Raw genomic sequence first — 12779 nt, forward strand, 5'->3', positions numbered from 1 at the left:
TAGGAAATTGAAGTTCAGAATGAGTATGCTTTATGCTCACAGCCAGGGACATGGCTGGGATTTGAGTCGTCATGTTCTGATTTCCTAGTGCTCTTCCAGTTGAACCACAGCTGCTTTGGTGTTTATAAAATCCACATACAATGTACGGTTATACAGAACCATATGAAAATCAGTCCCAAATACACGAAACCACAAAATTTTTGACATTTGTCTTTATTTCTTTATTTTTTGTCTTTTATTTCCTTGGATGCTATTCTTTCAGTCTAAGAATCTTTTATTGGTAACTTAAAATCACATTAACATTCATAATAGGAGCAATTTTATAGTAAGTTGCATGCTCTCAAGGAACCTACTGCAGAAGAAAATACAGGGATAGAGGTATAACCAAAAGGCGCTAAATTTGGATTTTGAGAGTTTAACAGAATTCTACCACTGAATAGGAAATAAGCTACTAGATAGTCTCGCCTCAGATTTTGAATGTATTGTTTAGTTACATAACAATGGTTGAGGCGGGGGTAAGGAATACCACATAACAGATTCCAATAAATATTTGTTGAACAAATGAATGAAAGAACAAATGAATGAACAGATGAAGGTTTCAACTCCTTCCAAAAAATTATTGAAAAGAAAGAATAAACTCTGACAGTAAAAGAAAATCACTACATTTTCACAGTCTGTACTACAGATCATAAATACTGAACACTTCACATTGCGTAAATGTATATGTGCATTAAGTATATCCAATAAAGTTTAGAACACTTTAAAATCAGCTTAAACATGAGAATAGTAAGAAAGGCAATAGTTGATTTCAAGTAATTGTTGTTATTATCATTCAAGCTGCAAAACACTAAAAAAAAGCAATGCAGGAAATACACATGTAAGCTTTTACTTTCGCAATGTTGGCTATCATGTAAAGCTTGGGTCAACTCCACAAACAATCCATACTATGTAGGTCACTAAAAGAAACTTGAAATGATCTGTTGGCCCAAATGATTAAGAAATAGTTAAAAGTTCATGGTAACTGGAGCATAGAGAAGGGGACAGTGGAGAGATGAAGTTGGAGAGACATATTGGGGTCAGGTCCTGAAGGATTACATCGGGCATGTTAACAAGTTTGACTATGACACCCAGTATTATTATGGAACCAATGAATGTTTCTCCATAGGAGGTGCCAGAGTTAGACAAAATAAATATTTCATGAACACGCCACTTTTACCATAACAAAAGGAAGTAGCAAATTCTAAACCAAGTGTTTTGATTTACCACTGCAGAAGTGCCCTCTGTAGCCAGAGTGAACCTAGCAGAAAGTGGCAGAAGGAAATCTGTCACTGCTTTGAGATCGTAACACCACCACACTTAATATTTAGTGTTCCAAGTACTGTATACAAACAAACTTGTTTCATAGACTGGCTACTCTAGACACAATACGTTAGGACCTTTATACTTACTGATGTGGATTGCAATTCCCCACCAACTAGCTCTCTTTCTGATTTTTCCCCATAGAACACATGAAAGATTCTATCACCGTTTTATTTTGTTATGTTAAATATCTTCAGTCAGTAACCCAAAAAAATGACATTTAAATTAGCCTGCAAAGTCTCATGGTTAGTATATGTATAATTTTCGTTAGTCACTGTGAAATACCACTAGGTAAGGCCATAGAGTGACTGAGGAGATGTGTAATTTAAATAGGGCAGTCGTGGTGTTGTACTTGGACTGTTGTATGAAAGCAAACACTGTGCTGTCCAAGGACTCTCACTGCTATGAGGGAATTCTAGACCACCTCAGGGGAATCGTATTCACAAAAGGAAGGTCAAGTGGCAGGAAACCCCAGACAGTAAAGCTGTATCAGGTAAAGGCAGCATTAGGTGATGTGGACCACCGTAAAACTCTTCATATTTTTCACCCTTTCCATGTGACTGAAAATCTAGCCCATAGGAAGTAACATTCACTTGTACTTAAAACGAAACTTTCCCCTTTCCTGACTCAGAAAACTAGTAATACTATAAAGTTAGAAAAACGACTTAAATCTCAGCTTCCCTGAAGAGTTTATGTTTGGCATACTAGAGATATTTCCAACACCATTCCTTAAATTCCTCTAAAGACCTCTCCCACTTACAGCCGTATTTGCTCAAGACTTCAATAAGGTCTTTTTCTTCACGAGCTTCAATATTCTAAGTTACTGGGAAATTGTGAAGAAAAAAATGGATGCAAAATAGTTCCTTTTAAAAAACACACAAAACAACCCATGTATTCTCTGACTCCATCTCCAAAAAAAACATAAGGTGTATATAATTGAAATCCACCTTTAATTATAAGAACACTCTGAGATCATCTCACACATCTTCCCTAAAAAAACTCAGAAAGATGTCACCTATTAATCGGTAATTACATTTGTTTAAGTCATCTCCTTATACATTTAACCAGTGTGTCTGTTTAGAAAGATACAGGAAAAGAATAGTTACTTGTATGTACTGGCACTCTATTAGCTGCATCACAAAAAAGTGTTAAAGATCTAAGGTTTATAAAGCCAGCTCTGCAATTATTAGCTGTGTGATATTACTACTCAAATACTCTGTCTTAATGTCAACATATTTAGATTGGGGATAATAATAGTTATCTCAGAAGGTTACTCTGGGGTTTAAACTAGCTAATGGTTGTACTAAAGGCTTAGGAACCATAGTTAGCACTCAGTGTTAGCTGCCCTTAGCCAATGCAAATAAAACAGAACTAAGAACCAAAACCATTGCAGGAAAGAAGAGTTGGCTAGAATTCCTGGCAAAGAGCTGAATAATCAAATTAGTATTCTCTCAAGAATCTTCAGCCTTGGGCCTGCATCCATTTGGGGGGAAGGTCTGCAGAATTATTAGTGAAAAGCCTTGAGGCAGACTGGTCCTAACACTAAACCAAAGGTTATGGATGGGACCAGACTAGCCTCTGGAATGCAATATTTGACTCAAGTTGGCATGTAGAAGCAATGCAACAGCGTTTGCTTTGAAAAATATGTAATATTATATAGTTATTACTACATACATACACACACCCTAACACACAGAGATATCTGCCTCCAAGCAAAGATGGATTTATATGTTGCATGGCTAAATAGGAGAAGATAGAATAGATGAGTGGGTAAGAATATAAGAGAAAGCAAGTAATGTGGTAATAAAACTAGATGAGAGAGGCCATATAGGGTGATGGCTAAGCACTCAGGCTCTAAAAGCAGAATGCCTGGTTTCAAATCTTGGCTCCAGCACTTACTTTTTGGCATGAAGTCAGGCAAGCTAAATAACTTTTATGTGCCTAAGTTTCCTCCTATGTAAATACGGATAATATTAGTACCTAACTCATAGGGTTGTTGTAAGGATTAAAAAGTTAATTTACATAAAGCACTTAGAAGATTGCCTGGCATATTGTAAGTATCAGTTTTCTAATCTGTAAAATGGGGACAATAAAATTTATTATTTCACAGGTTGTTAGAAAAATTAAATAAATCATATCTATAGAGTGCTTAGCACATAATAAATCAATAAGTACTTGGTATTTTTATTAAAACATGGGTGGGTACCAAAAATAATTTTCCATCCACAGAAAAATATTTCATAATGGAATATAACAGAAAATATTGTGAAAAAACATTCCCATTTTGGTGTTGAATATGTATACTGGGAAACCATGAGTAACTTGGCATACTTATCCACTTTCCACTGTATGAAACACATCTGAATAATTCCATCTCATAGATGTGTCAAAGGATTTAAGTCACAAATAAAAAATACAAGACCAAAAAAAAAAAAAAGACAAAAAAGAAACCACAACTAAAACAGCAATTTGAAATAATATTCCTCTCAATATGCATTCACTGAAAAAGGAAAACAAAAATCTACCAAATTAATGATCAAAAAGCTATTGACAATTTTACTTGAAGAGCAAAACGACACTTAAAAATTTTTAAATGAAAATTTGTGGCAACAAGACTTCTGAAGATCAAATGTTGCCATCAAATTCAGAATTTAAAGGTCAATTAATTGGAAACCAAATAATCATAACTACTATTTCATCCATAAAGAAACCAGGATAGTATGGAAGTCAAGGGAAACAAGAAAATTGGGGGAAGAAGGCTGTGGTCAACAGTGTGCCAACTGCTGAGAGTCTAAAGCACATTTGGGAAGTGGCCATGAGGTTTATAACAAGGATACAATTTGTAATCTTGACAATATTATTGTATGGGGTAGTTGTGATTGTGGAAAATACCAGATACATCATACTACAACCTGGGAAATGATTTTTGTAGAGAGAGGAACAAAAGACAAAGCATGAGTCACTAACTGAGTTGGGATAGGATAAACTTCCCCAACTTGGAGTTATTCAAACTGGTATTTTTTTTTCAAGCTATAATTTTAATTCTAATAGCGATAAATAAAGCAAATTGATATTGGGGATTTACTCCACAAAACTTGTCACTGGGTCACCCTCTGACCCAAAGTGAATAGGATAACTTTAATCTTCCCACCTAAAAGATGTTGAAGTACAAGATTTAAAATGATATATAGGAAAGTGAAACTGAATGATGTTTTACTGGATTTTATTAGAATACTTTTATACTAAGAGATTCTTAGCTAGCAATGGAAGGAATATTTAAGATCTATTTTACCGATGTGATACATGTATCAGCCTTCCATCCCAAAGGATTATGCAGACTAGAGTTTAAGAAACCACCTATAAATTCTGATGAGTTTTGAATGACCATTACTATCATTTATCCATTCACCCAGATAGCACTGTCTCATAGAAATATGAGTCCAATGCGTAATTTAAACTTTTCTAGTACCCACATTTAAAAAGTAAAAAGAAATAAGTAAAATTAATTTTAGTATTTTATTTAATCCAAGATCTGAAAATTATTTCAACATGGAATCAATATAAAAATTATTGCTGAGATATTTTATGTTTTTCTCACACTAAATCTTTGAAATCTAGTATGTGTTTTACATTTGAAACATATCTCAATTTTAACTAGCCTTATTTCAAGTGCTCAACAGCCACGGTGGCTAATGGCTGTGTATTGATCAGTGTCAGCTTAGAATTCAAGTTCCCTGGACATAGGAACATGGTTTTTTTTTTTGTTCACAAATGTAACTGTAGCATTAAGAACAGTGTCAATCACAAACAAATGAAACAAACAAATTCACAGATACAGAAAACATTCTAATGGTTGCCAGCTTGGAAGGGGAGTGGAGGAGGTGTGTGAAAAAGGGGAAGAGATTAAGAAGTACAAACTAGAAGTTACAAAATAGTCATAGGGATGTAAAGTATAGCATAAGGATTATAGTCAATAATATTGTAATAATTAGGTATGTATGGTGTCAAATGGGTATTAGATTTATCGGGGTGATCACTTCGTAAGTTATGTGTCTAATCACTATGTTGTATACCTGAAACTAATATAATATTATATGTCAACTGTAATTGCAAAATTAAAAAATTACTAAAATAAAACGATGTCTGTCACATAATCAGCCCTCAATAAATATTTGTTGAATGAACAGATAAATGAATTTATCTACTGATTTATACATACATACGTATCCCCCAAAATTCCTATAACATAAATTAAATTTTAATTAGATGATTAGAACTATTAAGATAAGCATATGGTTATATTAAATTCAATTCTAGCTGAGATGATAGTTTAGATATATATATACAGTCAATACAAATTTTTAAAAATTGCATACTTTCAAATACAGTGTAAACACATTTTACTATCAATAGGGAACGTTCTTCGTGATTTTCCTAAACATTTAGTAGATCAAAATGCTGTCACACTCCTCTAGTAAAATCAAATAAATTATACCCTTTCTCTCTGGAATGAATGAACTCCACATTTATCAAATACACGTAATTCTTACATATTCCACTAGTATTTGCAAAAAAATGTTTTTTATGTTACTGTCCAATTCATTCTAAAACATTCTAAAAGAATATGTCAAATAGAGCTTCAAAACCCTGACAAAAAAGTTCAATTATATTCATTATTTTTTTAATGGTTACCCCCAAAAGTCCTAAGATTATTTCTCGTAAATGAAATAGGCCTCAAGTAGCTGATGTTTCATCACCAAGGTTGGGGAGAAAAGCTTACCTTCTCTGCTAAGAGCTCTCTTATCTTGCTGGCTTGAACTCTAAATTTCATGAGCTGGGACTCCAGAGCTGTGCATCGTTCTTTCCAATCCACTGGTCCTTCTGTCTCAGAAAGCTCTGCCATATTTATTCTATAAAAGAAAGCATTTGAATAGCATTCAGGATAATTCATTAAATCATCCAATGTACCCATTCTAGTCACCATCTAATGATATCCAGATACACGTTTTGAATTCTAAGATAAATTTCAGAACTGTGATAGCTCATGGAAAGAACTTTGTAAGCCAGGGTTGGAGGCCGAACCAACTGTGTTGATTAAACTTTCTATGAAACCTAAGCTTCCTATGTCTCAGTTTATCCAATCTAGAAAAAGGGGAACACAATAATAACAAACCATTCTTCTTCATGGGTATGTTGTGAGAAACCAATTAAATGTTGTTTTTAACAACACTTCGGACAGTATAATAGCACCACACAGAGTACTGTTAACTATTTTTGCTCTGTTCATCAGAAAATATTTTAAAAATCTATCAGCTCATAATTGTACCATTACTCTTAAATTTACAGAATTATTGCAGTTTCATTTAACTGGCAGCACAATAGAATAACCTAAAGAAACTTTATAACAGTGCTACAATTATGGCTTAGATTTATATTGCAAATATTACTTATCACCACCCTAAACTTGTCAAGGTACAGGCTGTCTTTCAAGCCAAAAGTCCTTTGGCATATTTAACTGGGCAAAGTATTATAACCCTGGCCAAGGTTGCATAATTTTTATTTGGTATAAGAAAAGAAAACATATAAATGTAAAATTTGGAATCACCTACATTAAATAAATCTCGGATCAGTGTTTTCCATGACATTATCTTTCTTTTTGGAGGAGATTAATCCCAGAAAGAAGCACTGTAAGGCGCAAGGAAAGTGGTTTTGAAATTCTACAGTATAAAAAACTATTACTTGATTTTGGAAGTCTGGTTGTTTCTGGCTCCAGGATTCGTAAAAGTAGTTTAAAGTATTTGTTAATGTTTTATCAGGCCATTTAATAAATGGCTTATAATGTATTTTTGAATTGGTCTTGCTATGAACCAATAAAATTTGCATTAGGAATGGATCCTCTGGAGAAGCCAAGCCCCAGTCATGGAATATATGACTCTCAGAAAAACTCTCAGAGCCCCGGGACAGAACTGCAGTTTAAGTGTACTATTCTGTTCTTTTATTTTACAAAACTATATCTCCCTCACATATTAACCAAATTTATTTTCCAAATATATAGTATAATATAACCCCTTCCTAAACCTCACAAAAGATTATTTTCCTAGCATATTGTTCTGCTCTTAAATCAGCTTTCAAATCAATGCTTATGGTTTCACTCAATAATTTAAAAATAAATATAAGTTGTCCTACAAAGGCTACAACTTTATTAAGGGCAACCCAACTATCTCAAAGCCTCCAGAAGCTCCTAAATTCTAGCCCTAATTTAAGGGAAACATCATCGTAGAGGTGAAATTTCATTTGTTTTTATAGAAACTTCAGTTCATTGTTTTCTGCGTTTTTTTAATGACCTCTTCATTACCCACATTAACATCTACTATCAATGATTTAGGAGCAAATAATGCAATTTGTCAGCCACAAACTTTTTCTCAATTCTACTGCTACTTCATTTCTGTCCTCATTAGCTTTAGAGTGGACAAGAGAAGAAAACATGAGCAAAATATTAAAAATAAAAAAGCAGTCCTGAACCAGACATCCTTAAGTCTTGAACCACTCATATCATTGCAAGAAAGACAGGAATACTCTTCCTGTATTTACACAACAAGAAGAGTCTTTTTCTTTGCGCTACATACAAAATAACTTGTTTATGTTCTATAAAATTTCCACAGCTTTAAAAATAACAAACGTATTTTTCAACAAATGAAAATCAATCAGTGTAATGCACCACAAGATCGTTTCAATACATGCAGACAAACATTCCACAAAATCCAACACCTTTTCATGATAAAAACATTCAACAAACTAGCAATAGAAGAGAACTTCCTCGACCGATGGAGCATCTACGAAAAGCTAACATCATACTTAATGGTCAATGACTAATCTACCTAAGATCAGATACAAGACTAGGATGTCGGCTCTCACCATTTCTAGTCGACATTGGACTGGAAGTTCTACCCAGGGCAAGAAAATAAAATAGAATGCATCCAGATTGCAAAGGAAGAACTAAAACTATATCTTCAAATGTCATGATCTAGTACATAAAAAATTCTAAGAAACCCACAGAAAAAACTATTAAAAGTATTTAAGTTCAGCAGTTTCAGGAAACCAGATCAATATACAAAAATCAATTGTTTTTCTCTACACTAGACAGGAAAAATCCAAAAATGAAATCAAGAATATATTTCATTTATAATAGCATCAAAAGGAATTAAATACTTAAGAATAAATTTAACAAAATAAGTGTAAGACTTGTACTCTGAAGACTATAAAACATAATCGAAAGAAATTAAAGACCTAAACAAATGGAAGGCATCCCACATTCATGGGTTGTAAGCCTTTATATTGTGTGAAATGGCAATATTTACAAATGGGTATACACATTCAAAGCAATCTTTATCAAAATTCCAACTGCATTTTTTTTTCCAGAAATCGACAAGCTGATCCTAAAACTCATGTGGAAATTCAGAGGACCCAGAATAGCCAAAACAGTTCTGAAAAGTTGTACGACTCATATATTCCAATTTCAAAAATTAGTACAAAGCTCCAATATTCAAAACTGTGTGGTACTGGCATGAAGACAGACATACAAACCAATGGAATAAAATTAAGAGTACAGAAATAAAACACATTTATAGTCAATTGATTTTTGACGAGGGTGCCAAGACCATTCAATGGAGAGAGAATAGTCTCTTCAACAAATGTGCTAAACAATTGGATGTCCATATGCAAAACAAAAAATTTGGACCCCTCCCACCTCATACCATATATACAAATTAACTCAAAATGGATCAAAGACTTAATATAAGAGCTTAAGATCAAAACTCTTAAAAGAAAACATATGCATAAGTTTTTGTGACCTTGGATAGGCAACAGTTTCTTAGATATGATGTGTAAAGCATAAGTAATTAAAGAAAAAAACAGACAAACTAGACTTAATCAAAATTTAAAACTTTTGTGCTTCAAAGGACACCAATAAGAAAGTGAAAAGATAACCCACAGAACTGGAAGAAATATTTGCAAGTCATACATCTGATAAGGGACTTGTAAAAGACTCTCATAACTCAACAACAACAATTAAAAGTAGGCAAAGGCTCTAAATAGACATTTCTCTGAAGAAGATATACAAATGGCCAATAAGCACTTGAAAAGACGCTTAACATCATTAGTTATTAATATAAGGGAAAATGAAAATCAGAAGCACAATGACATACCACTGTACACCAAATAGGATGGTTATAATAAAGAAAAGACATGTAATAACAAGTGTTGGTGAAGATGTAGAGAAATCAGAACTCTCACACATTGATGTAGGAATGTAAAAATGGTACAGCCGCTTTGAAAAATAGTTTAACAGTTCCTCAAAAGTTTTTATATAAAGTTACATATAACACAGCAACTCCAATGCTAAATATATACCCAAGAGAACTGAATATATAAATCCACACAAAAACCTGTACACAAATGTTCATAGCCGCATTACTCAATGAGCCAAAAAGTGGAAACAACCCAAATATCCATCATCAGACGGCTGCATAAACAAAATGTGGTATATCCATATGGTGAAATATTATTCAGTCACAAAAAAGGAATAAAGTACTAATACGTGCTACAATGGATGAACCTTGAAAACATTACCCTAAGTGCCAAATGAAAGAAGCCAGACACCAAAGGCCACGTGTTGTATGAAACAGGTAAATCCAGAGACAGAAAGTAGGTTAGTGGTTGCTAAAGGCTGTGAAGACAGGGCAAGGGTGATCCATTTGGGGTTTGTTTTTGGAGTGATGAAAATATTGTAGAATTAGATAGTGCTAACGTTTGCACAACCTTGTGAGTATACTAAAAACCACTGAACTGTATAATTTAAGAGAATAAATGTTATGGTTTGTGAATTATACCTCAATAAAAAAAAGGGGCATGTAGTATTTAGGAATGAGTAAAGAAAAAAGTAACAGTTTAAGTGGTTGTATATTAACATTTACAGATTTAACGATCCATTGTTTGTGGTTAAGCAACCCAAGAATTCTCCCATTAACTCAATTTAGAGGTGACCTTAACCTCAAATATGACAAGAAACAGACCTATCTTTCCAAGAGTACTTTGCTATGAAAATGACACAATGCATAAATTCTAAGTTAAACATACCTATTCATTTCTTTAGTTATGTTAATTACCTATTTTACAGTGAAGTGGTGAAACCTTCAGAATATTATTGGTATTTACTACCTGCATTCCCTATTAATAGGATCATAATTTTTAAAAAATGGAAACCACCAATTAGTTGGCGAGTGGTCTGCCCTGAGGTCTAGACACCTGATTTCCTCATTTCATCCTGTAATTTCAGTTAGTATAAAGTACTGTTGTGTTAATGCACCTTCTAGAGTAAAGATTCTAATTTTGAACAATAGCCACCATCCTTTTCCATTACCAATGATTTTATAAAACCCAACTATATAGCTTTGGGAGCTATAACCATTTGCTAAATAAATGTCATTTCTAGATTTTGAATTTGAAAGCCATCTATCTTCATTCACTGCAGCAGACAGGAAAACATCTCGGTTTTCCAAATGCACCCTCCCCCGACCACCCCCCCATCCCATGACTTTTGGAAATATTTATTGACACAGAATTAACTGTTTACAATTGTGGACTGAATGCCCTTTTCTCTGACTCTTTGACTTCCTGTTTCTCTTCCAAATCCCAAAAGGGAAAGAAAAGGAAAAGAACGAATTCATCTCCTTAAGCTTACCCTGATGAAGCTCAGGGTAGCCACTCGTATTCTTTAATTCTCTCCTCTTAAGGAACAGCTTGACTTGGCCAGGTAACTTTTTTTTTTTTTTCCTAAAGCAGAAAAGATGTGCCTTGTTTACGGAACCTCCCGACCACCACACAGCCCGACTTGGACAAAGCCTGCCCTTGGATGTCACTGTCCCGGACCGCCGCGCTCCTCACTGCACAGCTCCTCAGGGACACACACCGCTGTGCGGTCGAGGCTTGCGACTGGCATTTTCACAAAGAAAGCAGTGACTTGCAGGTAGCACAGCACTAGGGCTTTTATAGCATAAATAGTTCAACTTCTCTTTCCACTGCGTTTCGCACATCCAAATCTGTGGCTCCAATGTTGGGTCTTTCAAAAAGTGGTCTAATGACTTCAGGGACAGCGCAGTTTCCTGGCAGGTCACCTAAGGGCACTTTGACATTCCGGCAACTCGAAGTGTAGAAAATGGTTCTTAAAAGTTTTGAGAAGTTTCGATCCGGAGATCCCAAGAAGCCGGGGCCGAGCCACAGCATCCCAAACTGCGTGGGCCACTCGGCCAGGGACGCGGGGCTCCGGGGTGCGCCCCCCTGAGCGCCTGCGCCGCACCACAAACCCAGGCCCCTCTTTTTCAAAGAAAATGTCACAGGAGACCAGGGGGCGAGGAACCGCCAACCACCGCCCCCAGACAAGACCCCTCTTCTGGGGGGCAGCGAGGGGGCCATGTCTGAAGGCTGCGGCGGGAGGTGAGTCCCGCGCCAGCCCGCTCCATCCCGGGGGTCCTCGCGGGCTGCTCCGCCCGCCGCCCCCAACCGCCGCCCAGCGAGCCCCCCGGGGCCGCGCGCTCTCAAGGGGGCGGGGATCCCTGGGCATCGGAGGGCTGAGATCGCCCCTTAGCCCCCGGCCCTCCTCATCCGCCTACCTCTGCCACCGGCTCCCGGCGGCCCAGCACGTTGTCCCCGGCCGCGATTGATGCCCGGCTTCTGGGACTCTCAGCCCCGGGCCGCCTCACACCGAGCCGGGAGCGGGCGGGGACAGGGCACCGCCTCCTCCCGGGACTGGCGGCAGGAGTCTCCAATCGGAGGTCGCAGTCGAGAGCCCTACGTCACCTGAGGGTGTGGCTATGGCCTTGACTCCGCCCATTCCCTACAGCCGGAGGGAGTTTTGTCCAGGAGTGTGTCTAGCCTTTGCCACACGTCGAGTTCAGAGCCTGTCATAGTACTCACCTCCTTTCCATTCCCTCTGCCTGGACTAGGCACCCACCTGTTTTTTGCTCTCCCAGCCTGAAGTCTCTCCTCTTGCCAATCTACCCTTCACCCTCTTGCCAGGTTAACTGTTCTGAAGTGCAGTTTTGAGCCCTGCCAAAGACCTTCATTGGCTTCCTTTTACTTAAATTGTCAAGAACAGATTCCCTACTCTAGTATTCAAGGCCTTCATCCTATTTTTCTTTTCAGGTTTATTTTTCACAGCTGCCCTTCCTAAGACTTGCTGTGCTCCAGGGAAGTCCTTTAGGAACGTTTACCTACTGTTTGCTACATCCACCTTAAAAAGTTCTAGCTATCCTCTAAGACACAGCTGAAATCATCTTCTCCGTGTAACCATGCTTGTTGCCCCACCTCTTCTCTAGTTTCTGCTCCGAGTATTTAGGTGTTTTCCTCCTCTTGGCTCTTAGCTC

The 12779-nt window shown here is 36.6% G+C and overlaps 1 protein-coding gene across 3 annotated transcripts in view; it reads right to left on the reverse strand.

Moving 5' to 3' along the window:
- PLEKHH2 (pleckstrin homology, MyTH4 and FERM domain containing H2) overlaps positions 1-12522 on the reverse strand; it is a 91816-nt gene extending 79294 nt beyond the window's left edge. For 2 of the 3 annotated variants that reach the window (XM_081067927.1, XM_081067928.1), the window contains exons 1-2: positions 12027-12522; positions 6140-6269 (exon numbers count right to left, since the gene is read on the reverse strand). In XM_081067927.1, the coding sequence (XP_080924053.1) occupies positions 6140-6262 (123 nt within the window). In that variant the 5' untranslated portion in view covers positions 6263-6269; positions 12027-12522. The remainder of the gene's footprint in view (positions 1-6139; positions 6270-12026) is intronic. The other variant, XM_081067929.1, reaches the window with a different exon arrangement.
- Between the last annotated feature and the right edge of the window lie 257 nt (positions 12523-12779).

This window comes from Rhinolophus hipposideros (genome assembly GCF_964194185.1).
Source record: "Rhinolophus hipposideros genome assembly, chromosome: 12".
Taxonomy (NCBI): Eukaryota; Metazoa; Chordata; class Mammalia; order Chiroptera; family Rhinolophidae; genus Rhinolophus; species Rhinolophus hipposideros.